Source organism: Rhyacophila brunnea, unplaced genomic scaffold (genome assembly GCF_057557595.1).
Source record: "Rhyacophila brunnea isolate RB1 unplaced genomic scaffold, BYU_Rbru_1.0 scaffold_16, whole genome shotgun sequence".
Taxonomy (NCBI): Eukaryota; Metazoa; Arthropoda; class Insecta; order Trichoptera; family Rhyacophilidae; genus Rhyacophila; species Rhyacophila brunnea.
In genome coordinates this window covers 13,867,174-13,879,779 of record NW_028232816.1, presented here as the reverse complement: position 1 = coordinate 13,879,779, position 12,606 = coordinate 13,867,174, and the positions used below count along the sequence as shown (strand labels likewise).

The 12,606-nt window shown below is 33.9% G+C and overlaps 1 protein-coding gene across 1 annotated transcript in view; it reads left to right on the top strand.

Annotated features, from left to right (window-relative positions):
- Positions 1–12,606, top strand: part of Pde8 (phosphodiesterase 8) — a 460,289-nt gene that overhangs the window by 429,880 nt on the left and 17,803 nt on the right. The window contains exons 10-13 of the mRNA XM_085943675.1: positions 604–771; positions 6,723–6,919; positions 8,198–8,432; positions 9,072–9,248. Coding sequence (XP_085799801.1) covers positions 604–771; positions 6,723–6,919; positions 8,198–8,432; positions 9,072–9,248 — 777 coding nt within the window. The remainder of the gene's footprint in view (positions 1–603; positions 772–6,722; positions 6,920–8,197; positions 8,433–9,071; positions 9,249–12,606) is intronic.

Below are 12,606 nucleotides of genomic sequence, written 5' to 3'. Positions count from 1 at the left end.
TCAAGAAAAACTGAAATTAAGTTATCCAAAACCCTCATTAGCCACATGTTGACGTAGGAATCGGAATGCTGGGTCATATTTAGATACTCAAAAGGTTCTTGGAAGTCGAATGAAAGGAAGTACGTGGAGTGGAATACAAATAAAATAACTAAACTATACACACCGTACAATTATCTTCCCGTTATCTCACATGTGAAAGTTAAGCGACTCCGCTAGGTAAGCCATGTCTCAAGGTTAAAAGGTATCTGACCACCAAATAGGCTCCTCTTCAACAGATCGGAAGGACATTGTAGAGACAAAGTCCCAATAGCCAATCGGCTCAACTGAATGCCGTACAGATTTGAGTAACTCTTCGCTCTCAAATGACATATTGGGAATATCCTAGAGTATGTGATTAGCATCTTGCAATTTATCATTCGTATATATTCAGTATGCAATTTTATTAGTTGACAGAAGTTGACGGCAACACTACTGTGACCGGTTGAAAACTGGGAAGTCCTAATGGACTTGTCTGATTATCCCCATGCGACACAAAATGTTTACCTTATTATAAATTTGTCTGTAATCTCTTTTTATTAAAAAAATGTTTTCTTACTTCTTCAGGTATGCGTGGAAAGCAGTAGCGCCAACGCGTGGTCGCGGGAGGCTGCGCAGCTTTCGCGGGGACTTGCAAGGCCGCTGGCGCAGGCTGGGGCCGCGAGAGCACTCCTTGCTGCACTCCATCGGTGCAGGGACGTCGTCCATGTCACCGACGACCATTGCAGGGTCCAGGTTAGTTAGTTATTTTATTTATTATTTCCCAAAAAAGTCACTAATTAACACATAATCGGTGCTTTAACTATTGGTAACTAAGTGGTAGGTATGTTTCTTGTAAAAATAGTAGTAGGTGTAAAAAATATGCTAATCGGACAAAACAAAACATGATATAACAGAACATGAATTAACAGAACATGAAAAAACTGGACAGTGACAAAACAAAACAGCCAGGAGAAAAATAAAACATTCATTTTTGTCGTATCTATTTATTTTTTAAAACTTTTTAAACGTTATATCGTTTATAAACGAAATATATATATATATTCATCATCATCATCATCATCATCAGCCTGAATCTATCCACTGCTGGATGAAGGCCTCTTCAAGTTGCTTCCACTTCTCTCGGTCCTGTGCATTGCGTTGCCACGTACTTCCGCAGAACTTTATCATTTCATCGATCCAGCGGCCTCTAGGTCTACCTTGTGGACGTTTTGTACTTCTTGGATACCACTGGATGACTAGATTTGTCCAACGATTGTCTCTTCTTCGAGCTATGTGTCCAGCCCATCTCCATTTAAGGCTTTTAATAAACTCTATTACATCGCAAACCCTTGTCTGCTTCCTTATCCACTCATTCCTCTTTTTGTCCTTTCGCGTTATGCCCAGCATGCACCTCTCCATACCACGTTGTGCTACTCTAAGTTTCTGGATCTCTCTTTTACTTAGGGTCCATGTTTCACACGCATATGTCATCACGGGAAGCACACACTGGTTGAACACTTTGCGCTTTAGGCACAGTGGAAGGTCACTTTTGAAGACATTATTCAGGCGGCCAAAAGCACTCCAGCCTAGCTTTACTCTGCGAACAATTTCATCAAATATACATCCATCTATAGATACCTGTTGTCCCAGATAGATGTAGCTTTTCACCTGTTCGAGCTGAGTGCCATTGATGAGGATCTCTTTTTGGCCTGCAAAGCAGTTGAACATAACTTTCGTCTTTGTTACATTTATTTTCAAACCTACTTTGTTGCTTACTTCAGCGAGTTCCTGCATTCTGCTTTGGAGGTGATTTTGATAATCATGCACAACTCCACAGAATTATTAAACTCATTATTTCGTTGTACCTAGTCACCGAAGCATTTTGAATATATTAGTTTGATTAAGACAAGATTTACCTAGATTTCCGGCAACACCGAGTTGAGTCTCGTTTAATTGAGGCTTTCGGGAATGCCGAAATTATATAATTTGATTTGTTTGGCGTATTCAAAACCTGTATGTGTTATTAAAAATCTATACAACATAATATAGAGATACGACAATTTCAATATTAAATGTTATATTTTTCCTAAAAGGTCATAGTTCTATTTATCGCTGTTCTGTTTTGTCACTGTTCTGTTTTTTCGTGTTCTGTTTTTTCGTGTTCTGTTTTTTCGTGTTCTGTTTTGTCACCGTTCTTTTTATTCATGAAACCAAAAAACATGTACTATTTATGTATGGACAATAATTGTAGTTAGGCGAGAAATATATTTGGAAAACAAAATATAGATGTCACTAAATTAATAGACATATTTTTTTGTGATACTTATATTCAAATATTTCCAGTTGACGTTTTTGGGTGCTCGTTTTTCACCGCTCTAATTTAAAATGAAAATGGATGGAATTTTCAAAAACCCCCTTTCACGTTCGCTTGATAAAAGGTCGTTCATCACTTATCTGAAGTACAGTTTGTATAGAAACGTCTCTCCTGACTGTCAAGCTACCGCTATTGATTAAGGCTAAAGACCTGATAACTACAGGGTGTTGCTTGTCAAACGCGAGATGACTTGTTTGCTAATCAAGTCTCACCAATTTGATTATCGCCATAGGGAATCGCATTATTAATTGTAAATTGATATGTCACGCCCTTAAATAGTGATGCCACAACTGAAAATTGCGTGATATATATATTTGGTGTTGTTATCTACACAATACGGAAATATCTTGAGAGCAGTGGCGAATATTTGATTATTAACGATTAGTTAACATTTGCCTTCTCGTTTCGTACAAAAATCAGTGAATTTGAGAATTTTATAAATATACTTAATACAATTATCGTGAAGTATGAATAATTGATGTATTGTTCCGAATATCAGTATAGTCACTTTTTTATATGTATTATGTCTAAAATACTAATTGTTTAGCTATCATTTATGTATGTTCTTATATTGTTTTTAATATTCCATGTCAAATGAAACAATAATAGTTTGGAGATTAGCGTGACAGTGATTTTTTGGAGATAGTTATACTAAATTTAGGCATTACTTTGTTTGTGTGCCTTGTGGGCGCGTGAGATTTTTTTTTTAATCAGGAACATCCTTTTTAGCTTAAGACGCTTTTGTAAGCTTTTTAAGCTTGTCTTTCCAAACAAAAATTCGTCCATAATTCAAATCGAGACCATTTTCCGCGTAAATTTCCATATCCATCTGAATAAAAAGTTCCATTCAGAATCGATATCGACAACTTTTTAGCTTTTCTTTCAATTTTTAGCGTCTGATAGTTTTCTCCGCAAAAAACCGTTCAGTGGGTTTATTCTATACACAAAGCGGCTGCCGACTATAGTTTATCATATTTATGTATTGAGGCAGTTAATTTTTACAATAAGTTAACCGTTTAAACTGTTAAAAAGTACTATGTTTTAACAACCCCTCTCTTGGCTGTGTTAAATTTTAGAGCGAGATAGACAGTTTAGACGGCTAACTTATTGTAACAATTATAATAGCTCAATACATAAATATGATTAACTACCATCAATAGCTGTCGATAGCCGCCGACAGTTATCTTATGTATACAATAATATAAGACAGAAGTCCAATTACCAATTTCACGCGTTAGTAGCTGCCATAGCTTCATTACCGCTTACCTTCTAAGATAATCTTACCCGTTTTAATAGTTTTGAGATGTGGCAATAATGTTACACACATGCGGTATTATATTGCGCGAAAATTAGGCATGTAAGTATAATATATTATATCATACAAGATTTGACGTTATACATATAGCTATGATTATGTTGATGGAACGCAAAGATCTTGGTTTGGAATTTAATTGTCTCATAAACATGGATGACTTAACATTTAATAGCAATGAATATTTGCCATTCACACTTACCCCCACCGAAGTGATATAGAGAAACAGATAGATACTATTATAGTCTTGCAAATGTGCTTAATTTTATTACTTAACACTTATAAGCACTATTACATCGTGTCTCCTATCTCCGTCTTTACTTGAGCTATATATTATTTACATGTCTATGTCAAATTGCCATCGGATTTTTCACCCACGTATCGTGTATCTACAAACTACTCCGTTTAAAATGATTGTCAATGCAATGACAATACATTTTGAAAGCGCTCCAGTGCTCCACACTTATATAGAAAATATTGAAGAAAACAAAATATTATACAATCGATTCACCAATTTTTAAACTAATTATAAGTTAACACTGATACAATGAGAATAATCTTATTTGCATTATGGTGACGATTTGCGTGTATAGATTGGGTTAGTAACGTATCACGTCGACGCACATAGACCACTATGTTAAAGAAGCCATACTTAATTGCGACAAATTTTAACTAATGGCATTTTTAATACTCTCTGAAGCGTTTTCCGAATTGAGCTACTATTGGCGATCGGATTATGTATTTTAAATCAAAGTAAGTATGACTAACTAAAAATTATTTCTAACCGACGTCACGGATCACTCCAAGATTTTTTGTTATAACTTACTTATGTATGTTTAAATCTTGTGAATTATTCGTTGAATAAAAAAATAGTTAATTAAAAATTCTAATACTTACGTTAAAAAAAAATATTTGTCTGTTTTTATTAGTCTTGTTTTTTTTGAAATTTTATTATGCTGTTTCCAATTTGCTAAAATCTTTATGTAATTTTCATGACTTAACATTTTTTTGGACAATTAAGAATACGACCGCGATCTGCATCTTGACAATATCTGGTATAACGTATTAATTACATTATGCAACTTTAATCCTGAGTCATTTCCGTTCACCCTGTAGTATCACTTAAGCATTTTCTTTTTCGTGCGGCTGTGTGTGTTTTTCTATTCCTCTTACGTCACGCAACCCCCCTTTCCCGCTCACTCTTCAAGTCGCTGCTGGGTCAGCGTCCTCAACAGCCATCCGACTCCACTGGGATTTCAGATGGAGGTTTGTACCGCGAGGCTTATCCCGAAAGAAAGGTTCCACGGGCGTATGCTGTTACGTTATTATCATTTCTCTTTTTACCTCTGGCATAAGCGCACCTTAATACGACGGAGTTACGTTTCGACTTGATGACCTGGTTATTTTTACTGTTCGTTCGTCGTATTTATTTACGACCCTTTTCCAGACGTCGTTAGCTCAGTGTGCAGTTATTGTAACTCCAATTTTTATCGAGATTGAGTTATTATAAACGCTTGTTTATATTTCGACTGCTTAGTCTGCAAACCGGCTAACTGCACTTTTGACCAAAAATGATATTTTGATAGCATTTTGTTATAAGGTATGTTTTCTATGCTCCCACAAAATTTCAAATTCCTAAACTTATAAACAAAAGCGTTCACACAAAACAACCAACTTCAGGTGCAAAATTTCAAATATCATAAATGGAACAACTACGTTCTTTATATACATTTTTGTTATATATAAAAGGGTGCTAAAATATGTATTAATTCATAGTGCAGCTGATTTGTAAAAAAATATTGAAAAGTGTATATTTGGAATTGTTAAATTCCGCTCTGTATTTAAATTATTAAGTTTTTTTTCCTTCCTGAACAATTTGCCCAAATGGAGTTAGCCGGTTTGCAGATTAAGCATGCTTTGGATTACCGCATCTCCACCCGCCATGTATATGCAGCCGCGATTTGTGCACGGCCACCTTCCATGACGCTATAAACATGTTAAAATGGAAAGATTTTATTGCCACACTTCCTTGTCCCGAAGCGATGCTGCACGAGACTGATGTAGCAACCATGCACCTTAGTGCTTAAAGAAAGAGTTTTAGAAAATAAAAAGAATCTTGACCTGCTCTGCCGTCATTTATCTTTAATGACATGAAGTGTCCTCTGTACTCGTGTACTGAAACTCTACCGAAACAGAGGAGTCAGGAGTTGAAAGTGAAGACTCTATAGTTCCGCTCAATAGTTAAATTGTTAAGTTTTTTCTCCTTCCTGAACAATTTTCCCAAGTGGAGTTAACCAGTTTGCATATTAAGCAGTCGATTTGCATCCGTTTAATTACGCTGTAAACACATTATACATCCAAATAAATATTTGATAAAATATTGTCTTATTCAAATACATTATGAAAATATCAATGTTGTCTTTGGTTCTCAGTCGAATCTTATAAATTTAATTTTCTTAGAAGATAGACAAACATACAACATTTATAATATAGTATTTTCACTTTCTTGAATATCATACCGGAACATCGCTTTTCCAGTTAATTTGTCCTTAGAATGAAATTAATTTTCTGCAATATCGAAAATAATACCATCCATTATTACTTGATTGTTAAGTGTAGATATTATTATTATCGGTGAATTCTGAATTCAAATCAATATAATTATTGTTTTTGACGTCGAATAATTTCTTTGTACAATTCTATTGTTCTGTTACCAAGGTTACCGATTATTAAAAAAATATTAAATGAAGTATATACGTAAAAAATTTAAATTTTCTATTAATTATATAATTTCGTTGTATTGTTTCTTCTTTTGTAAATGATAATGCATGGGGAAACTTCAAATATATGTATTGTGTACCAATTACCAATAAATCTTCAGTCTGCTGTTTCGGAGTACATTCCTAATTTATAACCATATACTTACGTCACAGAATCTTATAGATTTGAGAATTTACAATTGATGTAAAGATGTAATACATAGTATGTATGATTTATGTGGCGTTGATTTTTTTCTAGTATATGAACCGTGCTGGTGAACGTCTTCTGGGCTGGACTGCTAACTCTTCATCGGGCACTGTAGACGCTTCATCGGAAGCCGTCGGCTTACTGTCACGCGGCAGAGAGTGGGAGGGCGCCCTGCCTACTCGAAGACGATCGCCGAGTGACACTGTTCATCTGCCTTGTAAGGCTGCACCCGTATCTTGCGACGGAAGGTAAGGATTATCACTTCTTCTCATATAATTTCTTCATCATCTTCTAACGAATGTTGGGTATTTATTTTAATCACTATTTTATTCATTGTGCCAATGAAAGTCGATTATGTGATTTGGTAGAACAACTGAGACAGATTCTTTCCCACTGTTTACCTTACAATTTGGGATAATGAATCTTTTTAATAAATACCACATCGTCGTGAAGAATTCAGAACAATTTTCGGTGGGTTATAAGAAAAAAAAACAAAACCTCAATAAAAAAAATTGACCACTAATATCGCCTGGCAACATCGACATTATATATCTTTGTGACCCCTAGAACCTATTCCAATTGTCAGAATGCGTTCTGCATATTATGTACACGAAAAGTCTATGAGATCCTGGACTATATAGTCATAAATGAAAACTGAGCGCAATTTTGCAACGTTCTACTTAGTGCATAGGCGAAGCCATGGTGGAACATTGACGTCACACGGCTATCCGAAATTAATGGAATATCAGCTCCGTCAAAATCATGCACGTGTGCCGGTGCATTTTTTTTATTATACGCCTCATGTCGAGTGAAATTTGTTGCTTGTGACACCAGCTGTTTTGTTTTCAAACTAAAATGTGCCATTCGAGCTGTGTGCGCAGGTACATTAAATTACACGTGTTATGTAATGTTCGTGTACCAACAAAATCACCGCAGGGCTCTCAGATGGCAAAGATAGAGACGTTTCAAAATTCATGTCCGTATGCAGTTAGCCGTGTTACAGTTCTGTCACAGGAGCTGTTGTGATGTAAATAGATGGACGTATAGTATTGATAACAAATTCACTTCAAAATAAAACACTTAAATATACGTAATAAAAACCATCAAAATACAAGAGAAAGACAGAAGATAATTGGTATGTAAATAAATTAGAAATACAATCATATTTATATAAAATTCTGGCAGTTGCTCATAAGTATCAAGTTGCGCTTATCAATATTTGATAATAATCACAGCGTTATTATCAGCTGATATTTGATACCAATCAATATCATATTAATGTTGAATAATGTCTAAAAAAACGATAATATACTATTTGCAACGCTCCACGAATAGCGCGTTATTTTTTTTTAAATCATTGCTATACGACCATCTCTTTCTGGTATGACAGCTCACGGTGAACTATTGAGGGTTGCCATTTTTTAGGAATATCAACGTAAAAATTAATTCGTCCCGACTCGCCACAGTAGTATAGCTAGTAGTTTTTATTCTATTATAATATTCTGTAATTTTTCTCATTCTTCCAGGAACACAACCCACTATGTCTTCGTATCTGAACTACCCTTAAGCAACATGAGCGCGCCGGGATCTGGAGTCACGAGTTCGGCACCGCCGAGTGGCGTCGCGTGGGACGCACCGAGAGGTTCCCTGCACTCCGTGAGACGAGGATCCTTGGACGTGAGGTCCATAGGATCCGACGGACTGAGGAGGGCCAGCCTGGCGAAGCTCCAGGGTCTACCGCTAGAGGCTCCCATCACCAGGGTAAAAGATAGGGTCGATATTTTTGATGATTTTTTTTTGTGAGGGCGTTTCAAAGGTGGCGGATCGAATTTAAACATATATTTCATCGGATACGGCTATTTGTGTTTTATCTGTAAGTATATCAAGAAGACATCATTTACCGACAGAGTTTGTTCCCTCAGTAGTCTAGTTGGCAGAGTGGCAAAAAAATATTGCATATTGTAGTGTGTGTTTTCTTCAGGGCAATGACTCAATGGGTTGAGTTTAAGGTTGACAACTATGATTTGTGAAAAATTTCCTCTCTATAAAGGTATATTATATGTTCCGCTTGGGAACAAAAATGTTAATTTACCACTGTATCCTTATGTCATAATTAAAATTATCGTAATGCTAAATGAATCACGATTTTTGTCACTGTCGTCAAAGCAGAAGATTCATGAGGTCGAAATGTTCCAAAACCCAAATAACAAAGGGCAAAAAACTTATTAATTTCAATAATATCTTGAAAATATATACATACCTTGCATCCAACATTCATAAAATAAAAACATTCTTGAACAGTAGTGAAATTTCTTTGTAGTCACTAATTCAATATGTTAATATAATAACTAGAAGTCGTTAGATTTAAAACAACGCAATCTAAGTATTTTTTTCCACCAGGTGATATCCCTGCTGAGTTCAGCGCAGGAAGGCGCGACTCCTCAGACAGTGGCACTCCTGGACTGCGCGATGGATGTACTGAGAACGACGGAGCTGTACTCGCCGCAAGTCAGGGACGATCACAGACTCAGGACTGATGATCCGGTCGCCAATGACCTCATAGGCGCCCTGCTTTCGGTAAATTGCACAATCTTTGCTAGAAATATCAATTTTTTTTTATATACTTAAATACATATTATTTGCTATTAAACTGGATTGATATTATAGCATACATTTTGCCAGTAATGTTTGATGAAAGATATAATTATTATGTATTGTAAACAATATGTTATATTTAATAACAAGATTATATACGTTTGGTATCAAACTGAACCGTTAATCACGAATATAGGTTGTTTTTATGTTCCGTACCGATTTAATTTTTAAGAGTTCGTAAAAAAGCGTTTTATTATTATTTGTATTAATTATTTTTTCAATTTTTGGCAATAGTTATGAAATATTATATCAGTCAATTGGCGTAAATGCGTGCGCTTTTGACCACATTTTGACATATTTATTTCTTGAGGTAATTTTGCCGATTTTTGAAAATATTGTATTTCTGTTCATTTAAGCAGCCTCATTTTTTCGTGTGTGGTGTTGCACCATCCTGTTGAAACCACATATTACGGTGCAGGCATTGGTAATCAATTTCAGAAGCAATAAAGTTCAATCACCATTCACAGTAACAGCATTTTTGAAGGCAAACACTCCAATGATGCCACCAGCCAAAATTGCGCACCAAAAAGGATGAAGAGGTCGTAGGAGGGATACTACAATCATTATATTAAGTTAACACATCCACTCAGGTTTATGTGAGCTTCGTCACTCATTATTTTTTCAAAAAATTGTAATTTTTCTATGGCTGTAACCCGTTGTTGCGTTGTCAAATTTTCCATAATAAATTGCCAGCATTCAGCACTCAAATTATAACTGACTGCAAAACAAAATCGGTACGGTAGGTACCCGCATAAAAACACCTGTTATTTGACAATATAATATTTTTTTCTTAAGCTTATGTTAAAATTTGACATATGAAAACAGTTATCGATCGATTTACTGGGACCATGTTAACCAGGCAACGGTTTAACCGTGATGAAATGAATGGAAATAACGACTTACATCACAATAATCTTTATATCGATTAAATTTGACGTATATGGTGGAAAATTTGCTTTATATAGTATTATTGAAGTATTATATTTGTTTCGAATTAACGCGGAAATATTTTTTTCACCTTCTCCAGTAATTCTAAAGTCGCCTGTTCAATTTTATCATAATAATATAACATTATATTGCTAAAGAGTGATAATATGGTATATTTTACTAGAACTATTATACCATTTTAATCGAAAGTTTGTAACTTATTTGAAAAGAGACTAGCTACCTGCTATTCTACTTTATTATCCATTTGGATTACTAAAGGCTTATTAGAGTATTCAGTATATTAATTAATCATTGAAAATATTACAGTTATTTTCATTCTTTTTCTGAAGCCTGGTTTGCGTTTTAAAGAAAATTATTGCTCTAACTGTAGATTATTGAAATAATCTAAGCTGTAAATATTAACTACTGAAATTCAATAATATTTTGTGGGTTTCAGTTTTTCCGGGGTCTAATTATTTGTATTTGCTATAATATTTACTACCTACCTATGCTATAAAAATGTATTTATCAATAATATAAAATAGTGTTTCGCTATTTTTTACGATTGCTTTCAATGTTGCTTCTTGTTTAAAGCAAATAAATAAATTCTATTAGGTACCGATAGGAATATTATATACTTACTTATTTATTTTATTGGAATGGTTGTATATATATTATTTATTTAACTCAATTTAAAATACTTACATATTCAATCTTGTATACAATATATTGTGGAAAGTTTTTATTATCAATAATTTATTATTTGATGCACCTACCTACTGTAAACTTAAGTTTTTCATAGAATGAGTTTTGTTTAATAGTATAATATATAATATTTATGCATCTTGCGTTTACAATAATTATAGCAGCTCTCTATCCCAACTTTCAGACATCAAATTATATAATTACACAATTATGTGCAAATTAAATAAGCTTCAGTGGGCCTGTTCTGTACACAAAGTGGCTATCGACGGCTAAAGTTATACATATTATCACTTTATCATATTTATGTATTGAGGCGATTAATTGTTACAAACAGTTGACTTGACTCTAAAAGTTAACACAGCCAAGACGATTTAGGCGGTTAACTTATTGTAACAATTAACCACCTTAATACGATATAAATATGATAAACTACCGTCTATAGCCGCTTTGTGTATTGAAAAGCATCGCAGTAATTATAAAATACATGGATAAATATATTATATATTATAATATATTGCACATAATAATATGTAAAGCTTACATCGCTTTTTATGTCATTTTAAGAATTGAGTGACTGAAGACCCCAGTAGGTCTATTCTATACTTATCGAACACTAAATTGATAAATAGTATCAAACTTAGGGTAGGTTTGTATCAAAATATTAGCACTTATTGTAACAATTACACGAAGCCGGTTTTTATTGTTGCAATAAGTGCGATATTTTAACAGCAGCAAGATAGGTGCTGTTAAAATATAGCACTTATTGCAACAATAAAAACCGGCTTCGTGTAATTGTTACAATAAGTGCTAATATTTTGATACAAACCTACCCTAAGTTTGATAATATTTTTCACTTTATCACTTTAGCGGTCGATAAGCATAGAATAGACCCACAGGAGTGCAAGTGACATTAAAGGGGGAAAAAACCCATACCGTGCAAAAATATTCACTTTGTTACAAATTTAATGTTATCATAACTAAAAAAAATGTTTTATCTAATTTCTTTTGTTGTGTAAAGAATAACACGTGGAAGTATATCTTTTTAGTGATTTTACTATCATTTCATTCCCAACATTCAATTAGACACTTCTTAGTGTAAATGTACGAACGTCGTATCTAATTTGAATAGCTTAGCCTTACTTGTATCCCACACATACCTACCAAAAATCAGAGTGAAAAAATATTTAGTATAATATTTAAATTCGTTAAAAAAGTCAATAGTATTAATATTATAATATTTAACGTTGAAGCTATTACTTTTCCTAGTCATCTAATTACTTGCATCCGTCGTCTTCACAGAACCTCAATTTTCTTTAATAAATACTGACTAAGTATGTATGTTTTTATTTATTTAATAAAACATCGATAATTTTATTTCAAACTCAAAGTCAAAATTATTAATCTTCGGTAATACAGTTGTGGAGAACCTTTTCCTATAAGGAATTTCCTATATGAATTGACTAAGCTGTAAATTAATATACTGATAAAGTTTTTGTTTTTTTCATTTCGGTGTTTTCCCGTGGCTTATTCATAGAGGGACCAGGTATACCAATTTCTGGTAGGAAATTTGGAAAAATATACATTATATATTTTCATATATTTTTTTAACGCTTTCAGACATATGTAGCTTGTAGCCGCAATATCTTAG